At 34.7% G+C, this 16,245-nt stretch overlaps 1 protein-coding gene across 5 annotated transcripts in view; it reads right to left on the bottom strand.

Annotated features, from left to right (window-relative positions):
• The window catches only part of MON2 (MON2 homolog, regulator of endosome-to-Golgi trafficking), a 119,946-nt gene that overhangs the window by 94,980 nt on the left and 8,721 nt on the right, over positions 1-16,245 (bottom strand). For 4 of the 5 annotated variants that reach the window (XM_073788423.1, XM_019918267.3, XM_019918266.3 and 1 more), the window contains exons 2-4: positions 9,896-9,959; positions 1,076-1,203; positions 434-565 (exon numbers count right to left, since the gene is read on the bottom strand). In XM_073788423.1, the coding sequence (XP_073644524.1) occupies positions 434-565; positions 1,076-1,203; positions 9,896-9,959 (324 nt within the window). Of the gene's footprint in view, positions 1-433; positions 566-1,075; positions 1,204-4,414; positions 4,496-9,895; positions 9,960-16,245 lie in introns of those variants that run through there. The other variant, XM_019918268.2, reaches the window with a different exon arrangement.

Raw genomic sequence — 16,245 nt, forward strand, 5'->3', positions numbered from 1 at the left:
CCAAAAGGACATTTTTCCAGATATTTAAGGGACAGATTTAAACTATCTGGCTTACATAACATATATATGTGAAATTATTTTTAAAAGGGGGAAAGGGAGAGCTATCAGGAATACCCAAGGTAATTGTGGAGAACACTGATACCTCAAAACACATTTTTTTTTCTTTTCCTCTTTCTCTATTCCTTTTCTGCCACATCCTATTCATAACTAAGCCTGTCAGCTATATCCAAGGGGCTCTGCTTAATCACCCTAACCTAATTTCACTTCTAACCTGTGAAAAATAAAGCACCGATGGCTTTTAACATGCAATGTGCATTACTGCAATAGCTACAGGAAAGGTGCTGTTCAAACAGCACCAGGCTTTTCTCTTTCAGTCAGCTTATTCAAATACTGTCTCAAAGCACTTACGAACTTTGACAAACAGGCTTCCTACCTTTGAGAGTGCCTCGTCATGAACTACTGTATTGGTTGTTAAAAGAACAAGAACCGTTTGAAGCAGCTTAAGTTCTTCAAGACTATTTTCCATTAGCTGCCAAAGCATGTTAATTATATTTCCAGCTGCAGTCTGTAAAACAATGATTTTAATTATTGTCAACAAATAAAATATAGGTGTTTGGGTCCTTAAATAAGAAAAGTGATGCAGATTCATAGTGATGAAATGTTTTTCCTTATTTTACCGTCATAAGGTCAGATACAAACAATAGCCTTAAGTTAACGAACAACAAATTATCAGTTCAGATAATCTAGCAAACAGTCATGATTTTCTCTCCTACCTTTTAAAAAATAATTTATGAATAATATTCTCCGTCAGTGATATTGAAAACTTGCTTGGTTCTTAAGATTTCATCTATATTAGTGAACTATGAATTCTTAGATTACAAATGACTTGACAAAATGTACTTCGTTCTTTATTCTGAGCGTTTAATAATGAGACAATTTGGTAACCTTTTAAAATTAAGCCAATGTCCTTCAAGCACTATTGTACATTAAAATATCAGGTATGTTTTATTCTCTCCTTATGAAAACTCATGATTTGATTTGTAAGTGCACAGTTCAGATAAAATCTTCACATTACCTCAGACACAACTTCATGGGACATGAGCCTCTGAATGGCGGCTAAACATAGCTGAGTGATCTTCGGTTCCTTGGTTCCACAACCCATTAGAAAAGGCTGAACAACCTCTGAGCTGTTCTCTTTCAATGCTTTATTTGGAACACATATAAAATAAAATTTTAAACATAATTCATAAATAAGAATATTTTTATATAATTACAACCAGTAATGACAATCTTAATAAAAAGTCACTTAATGTAAAATAAATACCAAAATAAAAATCAAGCAGTAAGAGTTAAAATACTTCACATAAATACTACAGACTCTGTATCTAATCTACTCCCCCTTAAGTTCAGCTCTCCCATGCCTTTCTCCTGACACTCCTTTGGTTCTCCTCCATCTTCTTCTATAAACTCTTTAATGGCAATTTCTCAGAAGTTCTATCCCACGTCAGAGAAAGACTCTATTTCTTCAATAGTGCAAAAGGGAAAACAGGAATAAGAATTCATATTCTAGAGCAGAAAAGTAATTAAAAATAGTATATACATCAACCCCACCACATTTCTGAATGAATATTCAGAAAATCCCTAGAATTTTATTATATGCCTTGAATTCATTGGCTCTAATTTCTTCTTCAAGAAGTAAACTCATTAAAAACAATAACATTACTCCTCTTATTACTGAAATATTGCTTTAAACTAATTGGATGCACATGCTGTAATTCCAAATCTTAAAATAACTCCTTCTACCAAGCCAATACTTTCAGAAGTTTTAAAATGTCAACAAAAATGTAAAAGATTAGAAAATGCACAAACTGAATTATACATAATTAAATTTACAAAATGAAATTAAATCAATACACACTTACTGAATGGCTACACAAAGATGAACAAGACAGGTTTGTCATCCTCAGGGAATTTGAATAAATAACATAAAATTCCAAGTCAAGAGAACTTTAAACTTATGTGTTTGGTATTTGTTTTCAAATGTACTACATCCATCAATTATTTTTTGACGTTAAGAATTGTAATAAAGACACAGAAATCTGAGTTTTAACATGTTTTTCAAAAGAAATCGTGAGAAAGTCATCCAGAATCACCTTTAAAAGTGTAAAACTAGTGTTAACATTAATTTTATCACTTAAATCCCCTTCTTTCTTCTCCCAAAACTCCCTTTATGGTATGGCAAATAAAGACTACTATTTACTACAGCATGCTCTGCAAAGTCCCTCGGTATGCCAGTATAAATCACTGATTTAGCACAGCTAAGAGAAGGCAAATATGACTGGCAAAGAACAGTGTTTTCAAAAAAGCTCCCCTGCCTTATTTCCTTGTTTTCTTGTTCATAAAGATTTTGAATCAAAACCAGAGACATAAAATTTCCATAACAATGTCACAAAACATTTTACATGAGTGATTAAAAGATGACAATAAAGCTCAAAAAATACTATTCTGAAGCAGTAAATATCCTGCTATATTCAATTCTGCCAGAATCAATGAAGTATGAGGCCATCCTTAACTCTGCAGAACATTCCAAATTATTAAATCTTGTTCAGGCAAATATAAGTTTTCAATACTAACAAGTGGCACTTATAATTGTTATTACATTAACTTGTGTTTCTCATTTGAGTATCACAATACTCATATAGAGTTTATAGGGTATGATTTGGACCAAGTAAAACAATAAGTAGGTGGTAAAACCAGAAACTGAAAATGTCTTCTAATCCCTGGTTCACTATTCTTCCCACAACATTATGCTGCCACTCTTTAAGGTAAACAGCATTTGATGCAAATGGAAATTAAAAGAGTCAAAAGTGTCTAATAGAAACCAATTGCCTGAAGTCTTCAGATGAATGAAGAAAAACAATGTACTTTCATAGAGGCTCTGATGACAATGATTTTTAAGACACACCCATATCGCCAGAAAGAAAATCAGTGCCAATTACCTTTGCCAATTAAACTATGATATGATGCATTCTAATCACTTATACTTTTTCCTCACAATTTCATACTCTAGGCCAAGAAGGCCATTGTTATTTCTTATCTTTTTGATAAGAGCCATTCTAACAGGTATAAGGTGATATCCTTATTGTGGTTTTGATTTGCATATCCCTGATGATTAATGATGTTGAGCATCTTTTCATGTATCTGTTGGCCATCTGTATATCTTCTTTGGAAAAAATGTCTATTTAGATCTTCTGTCCAATTTTTAATTGGATTGTTTGTTTAGGATGCCTCATTGCTTGAGAGTACTTCACTACTGTCTCTGAGATATTCTTCTAAGCTAATGACACCCATTCTGCAGGCTTTGATGGTGGTGCTTTTTTCGACCTTACCATAAGATGTTAACAGAAAGTTTTTGCACAACAACTAGGGTGACATTTCAAATAGCAATGAAACTTACATGATACCAACAATGCACCGTTAACTCAACTGATGTGACAGTATGAACAAGTTCACACATGCACTGAAAAAGACAACTACAACACTATCTGGCCCACAGTGATTCTAAGATGCCATTAATTGTAAAATGCATACCAATTTGGGGAATATTAACATGTGAAAAAACTGTGTATCTTAGAATGAATAAAATAAGGTGAGTTACACTGAAATATTGTATACATGTCAGTCACAGTTATCTGGATCTATCAAGCTGAGTTAAGCTAATAATAAAAGTAATTTTTAACTCTATTTTAATGTAAGTCAAAGGTACCCTTCCTACTTTTTTTTCTCCCAGTTTATATGAGAATATACTGGTCAAAGGAAATTTCTGTTATCCAGAATAGATGATGAAGAACAACCAAAAAATAAAACCTATTGATCTATTCTGTTTTTTGAAGCATAATGTGAAAAACGGAAACATATCTACCATATCTAGATCACAATGAAGTAATATAAAGATCGTTTTTTAGAAGTTTCTAATTATTTTTCTCTTCTGTTAAATGTCATAATGGTCCTAAGAAGAAGAAATTAACTCTACTCTTCTAATTGAGCAATTGCTGCTTTCTCTTTATAAACAATAATTTTAATTACATGCACTTAAAGGTGGCTTTACATAAAAAGCTTCCTACGGGTTTAGAGTTTAGAAACCACATTGAGGAAAAGGCTGTGCAGCAATATAAAGACATCTTGCCTTAACCATTTTTTAAAAAATCATTCCATGGAAAAAAGAGGAAAAGGTCAACTCTTTTTAATCAAAACTTGGTGGGTGGGCGGTGGGGTGGGGAGAAAAAAAGTTTAATTTCTACCTAAGTCCCTTAAGAAGCACAACTCCTTTAACAGAATAACACTGTGTGTTTGATAAATATATTTTACTTCCAAATTTTATAACTGTGAGATCAAATGATGCACTTTCACACACCTGAAAGAGGTCCAGCAGGTCCCCATATCCTAGGGGTTTCCTTGCTCTGAGCAGTTTCACTGCAAAATTGCAGTTTTTATCCTGGAAAAAAAGAATTAAACTAGGATACCCTACTATGAATCACACTAATAGGGGTTAATAAAAGTTTTATTATAAATTTTAACAGTCATTAAATAACATATTATAATTCTTGTGAAAGAAATAAAATGTGATGCAGACATGATTGCTACCCTCAAAACCCTTAAAATCTAGTTATGGGAAAGACTGATATTTCTAACAGTAAAAAAATTTTAATGGTTCAAAATGTCTGAAAATATTTTAAATGATTCAACATGAGGACAAATAAAAGTATGAGCAGCTTCATCTTAAAAGTACATTACAGGAAAAGGAAGAATGATGTTGGTACAATCGGTTAGTAATTTTGCAAAAGAAAAAAAAATCTAGGTCCTCATGTCACCCCATATATTATAAAGAAAAAATCAAACCATAGAAAAACTAGAAGACAATGAAAATGATTATCAACTATGTGGAAGGAGAAGGACTGCCTAAGTGGAGAGCAACAAATAAGAAAAATTAGTTAAATTATGTAAAAATTAAAAGCATCTAGATAAAAAATTAAAACGTAAATGATGCAGAAAATATGATATAAACATGATGAGAAGTTAATATTTTTGCTATATAAATAGCTCAATTTGATAAAGAAAACACAAAAACTCCAAAAAAAAGTAATAATAAAAAGAAAATAATTTAATAATTCAGAAAAAATTGTTCAACATTAAAAAGAAATGTCAATTAAAATGAGAAGCCATTGCTTGTTCAATTACCAAAAAGATTTTTTAAAATAATAATCTGGCAAGGATGCTATAAAAATATACTCACATACTGTCAGTAAAGGCATAAACTTTTACCTTTTCAGAAAGCAGTATGATGACAAATTCTAAGAACATGTTCATGCCCTTTAATTTAATAATTTCATTTCTAGAAATGTACCTTAAAGAAATAATTCTAAATATTGAAACATGTCTAACATAAAGGAATTGTTAAATAAACTACAATCACTTGATGAAATATGGAACAATTTAAAAAATTAGAAAAGATGGCATCAAAAAAAGTATATATACGGGCTTCCCTGGTCGCGCAGTGGTTGACAGTCCGCCTGCCGATGCAGGGGACACGGGTTCGTGCCCCAGTCCGGGAGGATCCCACATGCCGCAGAGCGGCTGGGCCCGTGAGCCATGGCCGCTGAGCCTGCGTGTCCGGAGCCTGTGCTCCACGATGGGAGAGACCACAACAGTGAGAGGCCCGCATACCGCCAAAAAAAAAAAAAAAAAAAAGTATATATGATATAATATTATAAAAGGCAGGATACAAATTAAAACTGTTTAATGTTTTTTTAAAAAGGGGGGAAAACAATAAATAAGAACACATTATATGGCAGAGAAATCTCTCTGACCCATTAGGTCAGTTTGTGAGCAAGGCATTAAGTACAGCCCCCTGTATCTTCTATCCCAGATTATAGGAATAGTCTACCAACAAACCTCTGTCTTACTGATGATACGCTGAAATATACCTTTCACACTGCTGTCAGAGTAATGTACAGAGTATAAAAATATTAATATGAATGTGTCACCTTCCTGATTCAAACTCTTTCCATCAAGCTGCTCAGGAAGTTACACAATGGCAACAGTCGGATAGTGTATCCAAATAGATCGAACTGTTTTATACCGCATGTATTTAAGTAACTTCCCTTACTTACAGCTTCTACACCTTATTTGCCTGGCTAACTCCTTTTCAAGCATCAAGACTCAGCTTCAGACTCCCAGGTTGGGTTAGGAGCCTTCCCAATGTTCTCGTAACAAGCCTATCTATACTTCCATCTTGGCATTTACCATACAGCCTCAGAATTTTCTGTTTAGGGTCTGTCTCCTTCATTACTCTATTAACTGGCTGACATGAACTAAATATGACAAAATTCATGTACTCAAATAATCATAACATGAAAAATTAAAGAAAGGTAGAAAAATATACTAGAGGCAGAACTCAGAGACTTACTTGCATTTTGGAGTGACTCATTTATTAGCCTATATTTAAGGAGGGCTTACTATTTATTTCCCATGTAATGTGCTAACTACTAGCAATATAAGGGAGAATAAGATACTGATCCTGACCTCAGGAAGTATGTCATCTGGAAGGGAAAATTTCTGGCAAAGAACTCCAAAAAGTAAATGGAGGAGCAGGTAAGCTAAACAGAACGAATGGCACAAACATACTTTTCAAATATATTTCTTGTATTAACATATAGATTGCAGGTGAATTATATTACCCATCTTCGTATCTCCTCTAGTGATTCTTACATAATTATTTCTTTATTAAGAATATGTTATATGATATATTCTATAGATGTCTGCAAAATATCACAAGTATATGTACTGATAAAATATACTGAAAAAAATCAACAAATTACCTTTTAATGTCAGAAAAAAAATTCCAAAGTATATTTACTCACTGCTACTTAAATTAGAGACCTTTTAGTAATAAGACTATGTAGATATGAAAAGGATGAGGGAAACTGTGAGGAAAGAAGAACACAAATCATACATAATGATTATCTATGTAAAAATTCTCTATGCATACTGACAGTAGATGAAAGCAGTCATAGGTGGATGTAACTGTTATGGTTTTCAGTTAGGGGTTAAATATACAATTTTAAAATATCACAACTTCATTGAGCTCCTTGTTTCAAATATTTATTAAAATAGCAGATTCTCTGTTTATGTAATTTCTGGGTAACACAAGCCTTCTCAGTCAATTTCAAGTATATTTATTGTAAGCTGGGATAATAAAAACAATTTGTAATATATGGCAGTCAAATGTAAGATTAAGGCACCTGGACTTCTAAATGAAAAACTTTATGTTGCTTGCTATCTCTCATTTGCAGTTTTATCTTTAAAGAAAAAGGCAATGTTGAGATAATGATCTGTATATTTGCATCGATGCTGACATTACCTGGCATAGCATTCCCACTTATGTCAGCATTCATGACAGCAGTGAAAACAAAGAAAAATAAACATTAAAGGAGGATGCTTAAAAGAAGGGGAGATGTAAAGCAAAGACTTATTCTGTAATGTAAATAAACTTTCCTTGGAAAATAAATCTAAGAAAACTAAAGTTGGTTAAAATCTATGCTAAGTACTGTTTAATCAGATTAGTCAATCCTAATTAAGGGTTCTGATTTTTATAGCAACCTTTTATATTTTCTGAATATGCAGAGATATCTGAGAATTCAGTATCTCATTTCATTTGAGACTCCTCAATTGTTTGATATCTTTAACATCCATTACAGCACAGAAGTAGTAACCTATAGTCTTTAGAACTACAGAGAAGTAAACACTTCTCAGGAAATAAAAAAGTTAACTAAGAATTTTTCTCGGTGTTAACTATACCTTGAATTAAGTACTTTAGAAATGACATATTGACAAATTTAAACTCTTTCCTTTTTCTTAGGAGCCTTTGATTTTTCAAGATGACAGTGGTCTAAAATCTACAAATTTTTACTTAGCAATTGCTATAAATACTTGGTTAAAATACTAGAAAAAAGTTTAAATGTTAATATAGCTCCTCAAGTACATGGTTGGATGCTATGGATATTATAGCATGAACTATTAATTGTATGTGCATAAAGATTTGTTCTAACTTGATTTAAATAAAGCTAACTGAATTAAAATGAAATTAATAGCCAGCTTATATATTAAACTCATACTGAGACAAAATTTTTCTTACTTGTCCTTAATATGAATTAGACACTTTACTTGGTACAGAACTCTGTAACAGACAGTGATTCTCTGAAGAAATCAGTCTTTTTAAAAATTCTATCAACTACAGACTTAATGAAATTTTCTATTATTGGAGATTAAGGACTTACCATGATATCAGCAATGACAGTAGCAAACGTAAATATTTGTAATGATATTCTAATATGATTGGACTATGATGTCTCCAACTTAAAAATACCCAGGCCCATAATTTATCTTGAAACATTAATTTCCTCATGGTAGCTAATCAACCCAACATGCATCTCCCAAACCCACTTGCCCATCCTCCCAATCCAACCATACATACCTGTGCCTTTACCCACCACTTCACTATACCCCTTTTCTCAACATGCACACAGAGCATTATCCAATGCTGTGAATAATGTTATAAAACTCTTTGGTGTTTTGTCAGAATATTCAAAATCAGAGAAGCTGTGAAAAACAGATGCAACTTAACAGGGCTAACCCTAAGCTGACAAGTGAACTCCACTCTCACCTGTCATCCCTAAACTGCCCCCTAAGTCTTCATTACATTTTGTAATACTGTTTGAAATTCCACCATTTAGGGATTTACTGGTATTCTTTTAAAAATGTAAAGAGACTTAAGAGAGTTAAAGAGATTCTTTACTATTTGGACTTTGTGTAAATTAACTTAATAGGACTGCTTTTCTCCTATAACTAGCTGAGACCAATAGCACTACTGGAATTGGAAATGCAGATTGAAGGATCAGCGAAGTAAGCAATGGTTAAATATAAACACTTGGGAGGGAGTACATAGTGTCAAAACCTCACGATACCGTGGCAGCACACTGCAGCAGGAAGAACATGGGCTCTGAACAGCCTGGGATTTGAATCTGATTCCACCACTTACCATGAGACCTTAGGCCAGTAACTTAAATCTCTTTGCATCTCAATTTGCTCTATTATTAAATAAGAGTATTTCCCCACAAGGTTGTCATATAAGAAAGAGTGGCCCAAATGCCTCACATGTAACAGATTCTCAAAAAATGCCAGTTTCCTTCTTTTCCATGTTCATTATTGAGGCAAGAAGAGAAACGCACCAAGGAAAAGAAAGAAGCAGACTGAGTATCAAAAGGGTGCCAGAGAGAAACTCTTGAAAATTCCTCCCTGAAAAGCAGGGTCAATCAAAAGAATGTTAAGAAAACACTTTTCTCTGTTTTTTCCCATTTTTTCTTCATGACCATGTTGTCTTAGTCTCAGGACTCAAAACTCATATAGTACTACTAAATTTTTAATGCTATATTATGACCTTATATTGTATTAAAGATAAAATAGGTCTTAGAAGGTGGTCTGAGAACCAATCTTCCATTCAATTCAACAAATATTAATCAAATGTCTCTTATGGGTAAGATGTATCTTAGGTGATTGATAAGAGGTGGAGGACAATACAAAGATGAGTAAGAAAGATCCTTTCCTTCAAGGAGTTAGTAGTTTTAAGTTTTCTGATTTCAGAGAATCGTACAGCATTCATCTCTGGGAAACCCAATTAGTTCATAAATTAGGGACTTTCACATGCTCTTTATTATCATGGATAGCATGTTGGGGCATAAGAAAGAGATGCTATAAAAAAAACATGGGTTTTAAGATTCTACTTTTACTATTAGTCAAATTTTCATTAATTGTTGAATTTTTAATGCAAAAAAATTACCTGCCAAAATTTCGGTGTTTCGTGCAGCTATTGTTTTAACTTTTATTATTCCTGATTCAGCAGCCTGCAAGAATAAAAATAATTAGAACATAAAACTTACTATTAACATGAATTATCTAGGGAAAAGAAATCATATATGATAAAATATCAAGCACAGAGTCAGTCACTATTATTTTTTTATTTTCCAAACTTCAGATACTAAAGCCTAGTAGTGAAACACACATTAAATGGAATAAAATGTGATTAATTTGATTATTCACATGTAAACTCTGCACTACAGCATGTTGCCTTTCTATGCCTTAAAATGCACCTGGAGGGCTTCCCTAGTGGTGCAGTGGTTGGGAGTCTGCCTGCCGATGCAGGGGACACGGGTTCGTGCCCCGGTCCGGGAAGATCCCACATGCCATGGAGCGGCTGGGCCCATGAGCCATGGCCGCTGAGCCTGCGCGTCCGGAGCCTGTGCTCCGCAACGGGAGAGGCCACAACAGTGAGAGGCCTGCGTACCGCAAAAAAAAAAAAAAAATGCACCTGGAATCCCTAGTCTCTCACATTTAAATCTTCAGAAAATAAAAAATAATAAACAAAAACAAAGCCTAATGAAAAAAATTAGGTTTCTCTTTCCCATTTCACACTTCTCTCTCAACCATAAAAAAAATTTGCAAAACACTGCAAAATCAAGTAAAACTGCTTTGAATTAGGAGAATGAATAACTAAGAACTCTGTCACTACTTTTAGATTGCGTTTTTTTAAACACCCATTCAGTTTTCATAAGGTGTCTCAATCACTTCAACATAAGTATGTTGAGCTGGCAGTACTTGAAAGTCATATGGCATTTTACACTATGCCACAGAACTGTGGTGTTCAATATGGGAGCCATTTGGCTACATGTAGCTACTAAGCACTTTATATGTGGCTAGCCTGAATTGAGTTGTGTTCTAAGTATAAAAAATACATGAGATTTTGAAGACTTAGTATGAAAAAAAGAATGTAAACTATCCCTTAAATATTTACATTGATTAAATGTTGAAATGATAATATATACTGGATTATATATGTACTGGTTTGAATATACTGGGTTAAATATGATATATTATTAAATGTTTCTTTTTACTTTTTTAATGCAATTTAAAATTACATATATGGATTGCATATTCAGCCCACATTATACTTCTACTGGACACTGTTGACATAAAATATTGGTATATAACATCCATTACAGAAACTCAGGACATTTTTACTATCAAGAAATATGCCTATTTTATACTTATACTGATCTCCATACCTCCAAAAATAATAAATACTCATATATGTTCAAGTTTTCCTATTAATTTGCTTGCTACTTGTTCATTGATTTTTATCTCCTACTGTTTACTAAGGGACAAGTGGTAGCAGGCTCTAAAGGTTTAAAAATAATTATGGAAGAACCCAGTGTCCTTTGGGTTATTAGGTTGAGGACCAGTGGATTAATGCATAAAACAAATAACACACTGTAGGCTATATGATGTATAGTAGACCTTTGTCATTTTGCTGGCTTCCAAGAACCTGAAGCCCTTGTCTGTGATCGGAGAACTCAACTTTATGAGTTTTGATGCAAGACAGAGCCTATCTTCCACTATTCAAAATTTAAAATGCCAGATACTTGTTTTCCCACATACCCTGGCAGCCTCCGATTATCCAAACAGGCACACCCGCCAGGAATTATGAATACGGAGGCTAGTGGCACAGAAAAGCAGAGACAAGATGGAATTCTGTCTGACAACAGCCACAGTGGAGCCAGCATCTAGTTTCCAAGGGCAGTGACGGCAGCAGAACCAGTGGTGGCATGGGGTGGCCAGCACAACCAGCAGTGCAATCTAAGGCACCCAGTCACTGTTCAGCAGAGACAACAGTAATGGTCTCACTGGCAATGAGTTTTGCTGTGGTTCTTAGCTGTTCAGCCTCCCTTCGTTCCTGTAATTTCTAAGGCTCACTCCATCCAGCCTTCTACCAATTCTGTGAGACCCTCAATGTTTTATCAGTAAACTTAATTTCTGCTTAAATCAGCCCGGGTCAGCTTTCATTGCTCACAGCTAAGAAGCCTAACGGATATACTACAACTCACTTCTACAACTTTAAGAGATGGAAATGTCCCATATTAAATGAACATAGCTACTAGCAGGAAAATATAGTCAAAATAAATTACTCCAGGGAAAAATTATTGAGTTTCTGATTATCTGGGGGCAGTGCATATTAGAAACACCAGGAGCTTTAAAAAAAGAAAAAAGCTTGATGCCCAGGTTGCAACCCATTTCAATTAAATCAGAATGACTGCCAGTGGGAGTCAAGCACTGGTATTTTTAAAAATCTTCAGGTGATTCCAATATGCAGCAAAATTTAAGAGGCTACTGTAATAACATAAGCAAAAGATGATGCTGGATAGGCCTGAGGTGATAGTGACTGAGATGGTAAAGGAGTGGTCAGATTCTGGATACACTATGAAGATGTACAAACCACAACAAATTTACTACTATAAAAGTTCAGTAACACCGAAATTATTATGTATACTTTGTTATGCTCATACACCATCTCAAACTCTCTTAGGTAATTTTCTTACTGAGCCAACTGAAATTAATCTGTGGTCACTGAGCTTTCTTCCATCATCATTTTCAAATGTTCAAACTCTCCCCCTCCTTACTAAGGCCCTATGTACCCTGCATATGCTCAATTCAGTATTTCATTCTATTTCAGGATCAACAGAGACTGATCAAACTAAACCATCATAAATCCCAATGTAATCTGTCCTAACTTCCTGAATTCTAGTCAGTTTCCAAAATCAGCAGTGTAGCATAGTGGATGCTAGATGCAGGTAAAGGATTTCAAATTTGCCAGACACTATTTTGATTTCCTCAGATAAATAAGAATTGACCCATGTATGAATCATAAACAAGTTATGAAAAATATATATTTAACAAATATTTTATATGTACACACAATAAGGAAAATAATGAGTGCTTTTTCCTTAAGTAGTTCCAAAGTAACAAGTGTTTTAAAAGATATATAACCAGTATTTTCATTAAAAGACTCAAGAAATCACCAAAAGGACTATTTGTTACCTCAGATATAATTAGAACTATCTCACAGCTCCTAATTTTTTACATCCAACTTTCTATTGTCAAACTTTGAAACTGAATGATCTTATTCTCATAGGTACCCTGTGTTACTGGAAAGTTCCACTATCAATGTTTATTGACAACAGTTGTATATCACCGTCCCCCTATTCACTGCAGTGCTACTTCATACCTCAGCCTAGCCTACATCTTTAAGTGTCCTGTATAAATGCAAGTATTTAGCCCAGATTTCCTTCTATTTATCAGAGACTGTCTGTGTGAAGAAGAGTCTTTAACTTCTTGCTTTAAAAGCAACCCCTACTCTGATTAGATACTTATATATCCATAGGGGAACTACTCAATTTTTTAAATATAAATTTTATTTGTTTTATTTTTGGCTGTGTTGGGTCTTCGTTCCTGTGCACAGGCTTTTCTCTGGTTGTGGCGAGCAGGGGTTAGTTACTCTTTGTTGCGGTGCACACGCTTCTCATTGCGGTAGCTTCTCTTGTTGCAGAGAATAGACTCTAGGCATGCAGGTTTCAGTAGTTGTGGCATGCGGGCTCAGTAGTTGTGGCTCGTGGGCTCTAGAGCACAAGCTCAGTAGTTGTGGTGCATGGGCTTAGTTGCTCCGCGGTATGTGGGATCTTCCCAGACCAGGGCTTGAACCCGTGTCCCCTGCATTGGCAGGCGGATTCTTAACCACTGCGCCACCAGAGAAGCCCCTCAATTGTAAATATAGTTATTTTTTTCCTGAATTGGCCCTTATGGAAAAAAAAAAAGTGTCAGTTCTGTAGACTTGAATAGGGATGATATAAGTTACAGTGGGTAACCTAAAATCTCTATTCCTGAGGGCAATCTATGAGTTGGGAAACAAAACCAAAAGTATTAAATATACTGCAGCATTTAATATTTGTTAACCTTAAAATTAATGTCTCTCAAGAAATATTTTTTTTCTCTTTCTCAAAATTCTTTGCTTACCCAAATAGACACACCCACCAGGAACTCTGAATATGGAAGCTAGCAGTATAGAAAAGCAGAGACAAGAGAGAATGCTGCCTCCTCTTTCAAGAGCACACAGAATATTCTTGGCCTCACTTCTCAATAAACTATTCCTGAGCAATCTCAATCCTATGGTTTCAATTACTTTCTAAAGGCTGAAGAATCCTAAATTATATTCCTGTCCCTTAACTGTCTCCTAAACTATAGGATTTATTAACCTATATATTTTAAAGGCACCTTAAATTCCAAATATTCAAAACGGATGCTATTATCTCTCACACACACCCCCAACTTCCACCTCAGCCCCAGAAAAACCTATTTCTTCTTCCTATAATCTTTATTTTTCCGAACAGCAGCAGCACCCATCCAGTCACTGACCAGACACCTGGGGCTTCTCCCTCATCCCACAAATGTAATCACCCACAAAGGCTATGTAGCGAACATCTCTTATACTCTTTTTTCTTCTCAAATGCCACTTCTACACCTTAGTTCAAACTTCTCATTATCAACCTAAACTAAGAGATTTCTCTACTTCAAATCTTGTCCTCCACCCATTCACTGTCTCAAGTCTTCAACGGTCCCCCAGAACCCATCTCTACTAGTGTTTCTCAAAACTGAGTAGTGTAAGGACATCTTTTAAAAGTTAAAAAAAAAAAAATCTCATGGACCTATCCAGTCAGTGACAAATTTAAGTATTTATAAATAAAATTAGGAATAAACTCCTTATTTTTATAGCTCTTAAATTATAAAGCCAACACATTCACAATAAAGTGAACACTAAGGTAATGTGACAAATAAAGCTTTGCTGAAATTAAAACACTGCTAACAACATGAAGATAGTGCAGGTTTTTCTGATTTTGGCACTCCTGTAGTACCATGAGCAGTGACAGAAATAATTTTTTCCACCACCTTCTTTCTATGGCAAGTATCAAAAAGCCCTTCCATCTTTGTGGGCTGTCTATGGTTTGTACCTATGGTTGATCCCATTCCTCCTATGACATGTCTGTTTCTCTACTCTAGCTGTAAGCCCCATGAGGATAAGAAATATATTTCATTCATCTCCCCATATTACTAATGCCTATCACAGTGCCTAGCATACAGGGGCTATGTAATGAACATTTCTAAATAAACAAATGAAAAGTTCTAAACAGAGGGAGGGACTTTACTGCCCACTCACTGAAAAATAAAAATATGGTGGAAATTTGATCCAGAGATTGACAAAATGTCATCAGGACTGCAGTTTCATTTCTCTACCATTCTCTTGGTTCTGTCCTGTTCCCTGGGTAGGTTCATCCTCAGGCTGCTCCCAATCTTGGCAATAAAATTAGTTCCAGCCATTCTACACCTCACAACTTCATATGACACTATCCAGAAAGAGAGAAAAGGTCTCTTCCAGTAGCTCTTGAGGATGAGAGAGGAAGCTTTCCCTTTCCAGGATCACTCACTGGCATTATGTGACTTGGGCAGAAATAGAGGTGCGGATAGGGAGGGTTAAATTAGATTAAACAAATCAAGGTATCCTGGAGCAAGGAATGAGATTAATTCACCTAAATTCAAAGGGTTGAAAATGAAGGACGAGTGCAGCCTACCACTGAAAGAAGTAAGAGGGAATGAATGCTAGGAAGGGAGTTAGCAAATGTCCACTACTAGAACCACATACAAATTTACAATAATAATAATACGCTTCTCTTCACCAAAGCTTCTATGTTGTATTTTAAAAAACAAAACAAAAACATATTTACTTTTTATAACATCTATGAGAGTAGAGCCTCAAAATTAAAACAAATTTACCAAAGTTCCAAATTAATTATTCACAGGATGTAGCATGAAACAAGAGCTAAAGAAGAAATGTGAAATTCAAGTTAATGGCAAGTTAAGGAGAATAATGTACTCAAAAGATACCAGGGAGGTATGAAGCTGCCTGTAGACTTACGATTTCAGATGTCAGGTAAAATCAAAAGACCTAAAGTCAAGTCCTCACTTGGGAATACCTAATAGATCTAGAACACTCCCTAGAGGACAATATCCTCATTAAACAATTACATTGAAACCAATAAACTTTTCTTCTGTTACATGTAATTAGCCTAAAATCCCAAAGCTCTGAAAAATATATACCTATATGGCATCCTATTCAAAACCTCTGAACTAAAAAATAGAAACAAAACAAACAAAGAGAAACCTCTGGCTTGGGGGCTTCCCTGGTGGCGCAGTGGTTGAGAGTCCACCTTACGATGCAGGGGACGCGGGTTCACGCCCTGGTCGGGG

Source organism: Tursiops truncatus, chromosome 11 (genome assembly GCF_011762595.2).
Source record: "Tursiops truncatus isolate mTurTru1 chromosome 11, mTurTru1.mat.Y, whole genome shotgun sequence".
Classification (NCBI taxonomy): Eukaryota; Metazoa; Chordata; class Mammalia; order Artiodactyla; family Delphinidae; genus Tursiops; species Tursiops truncatus.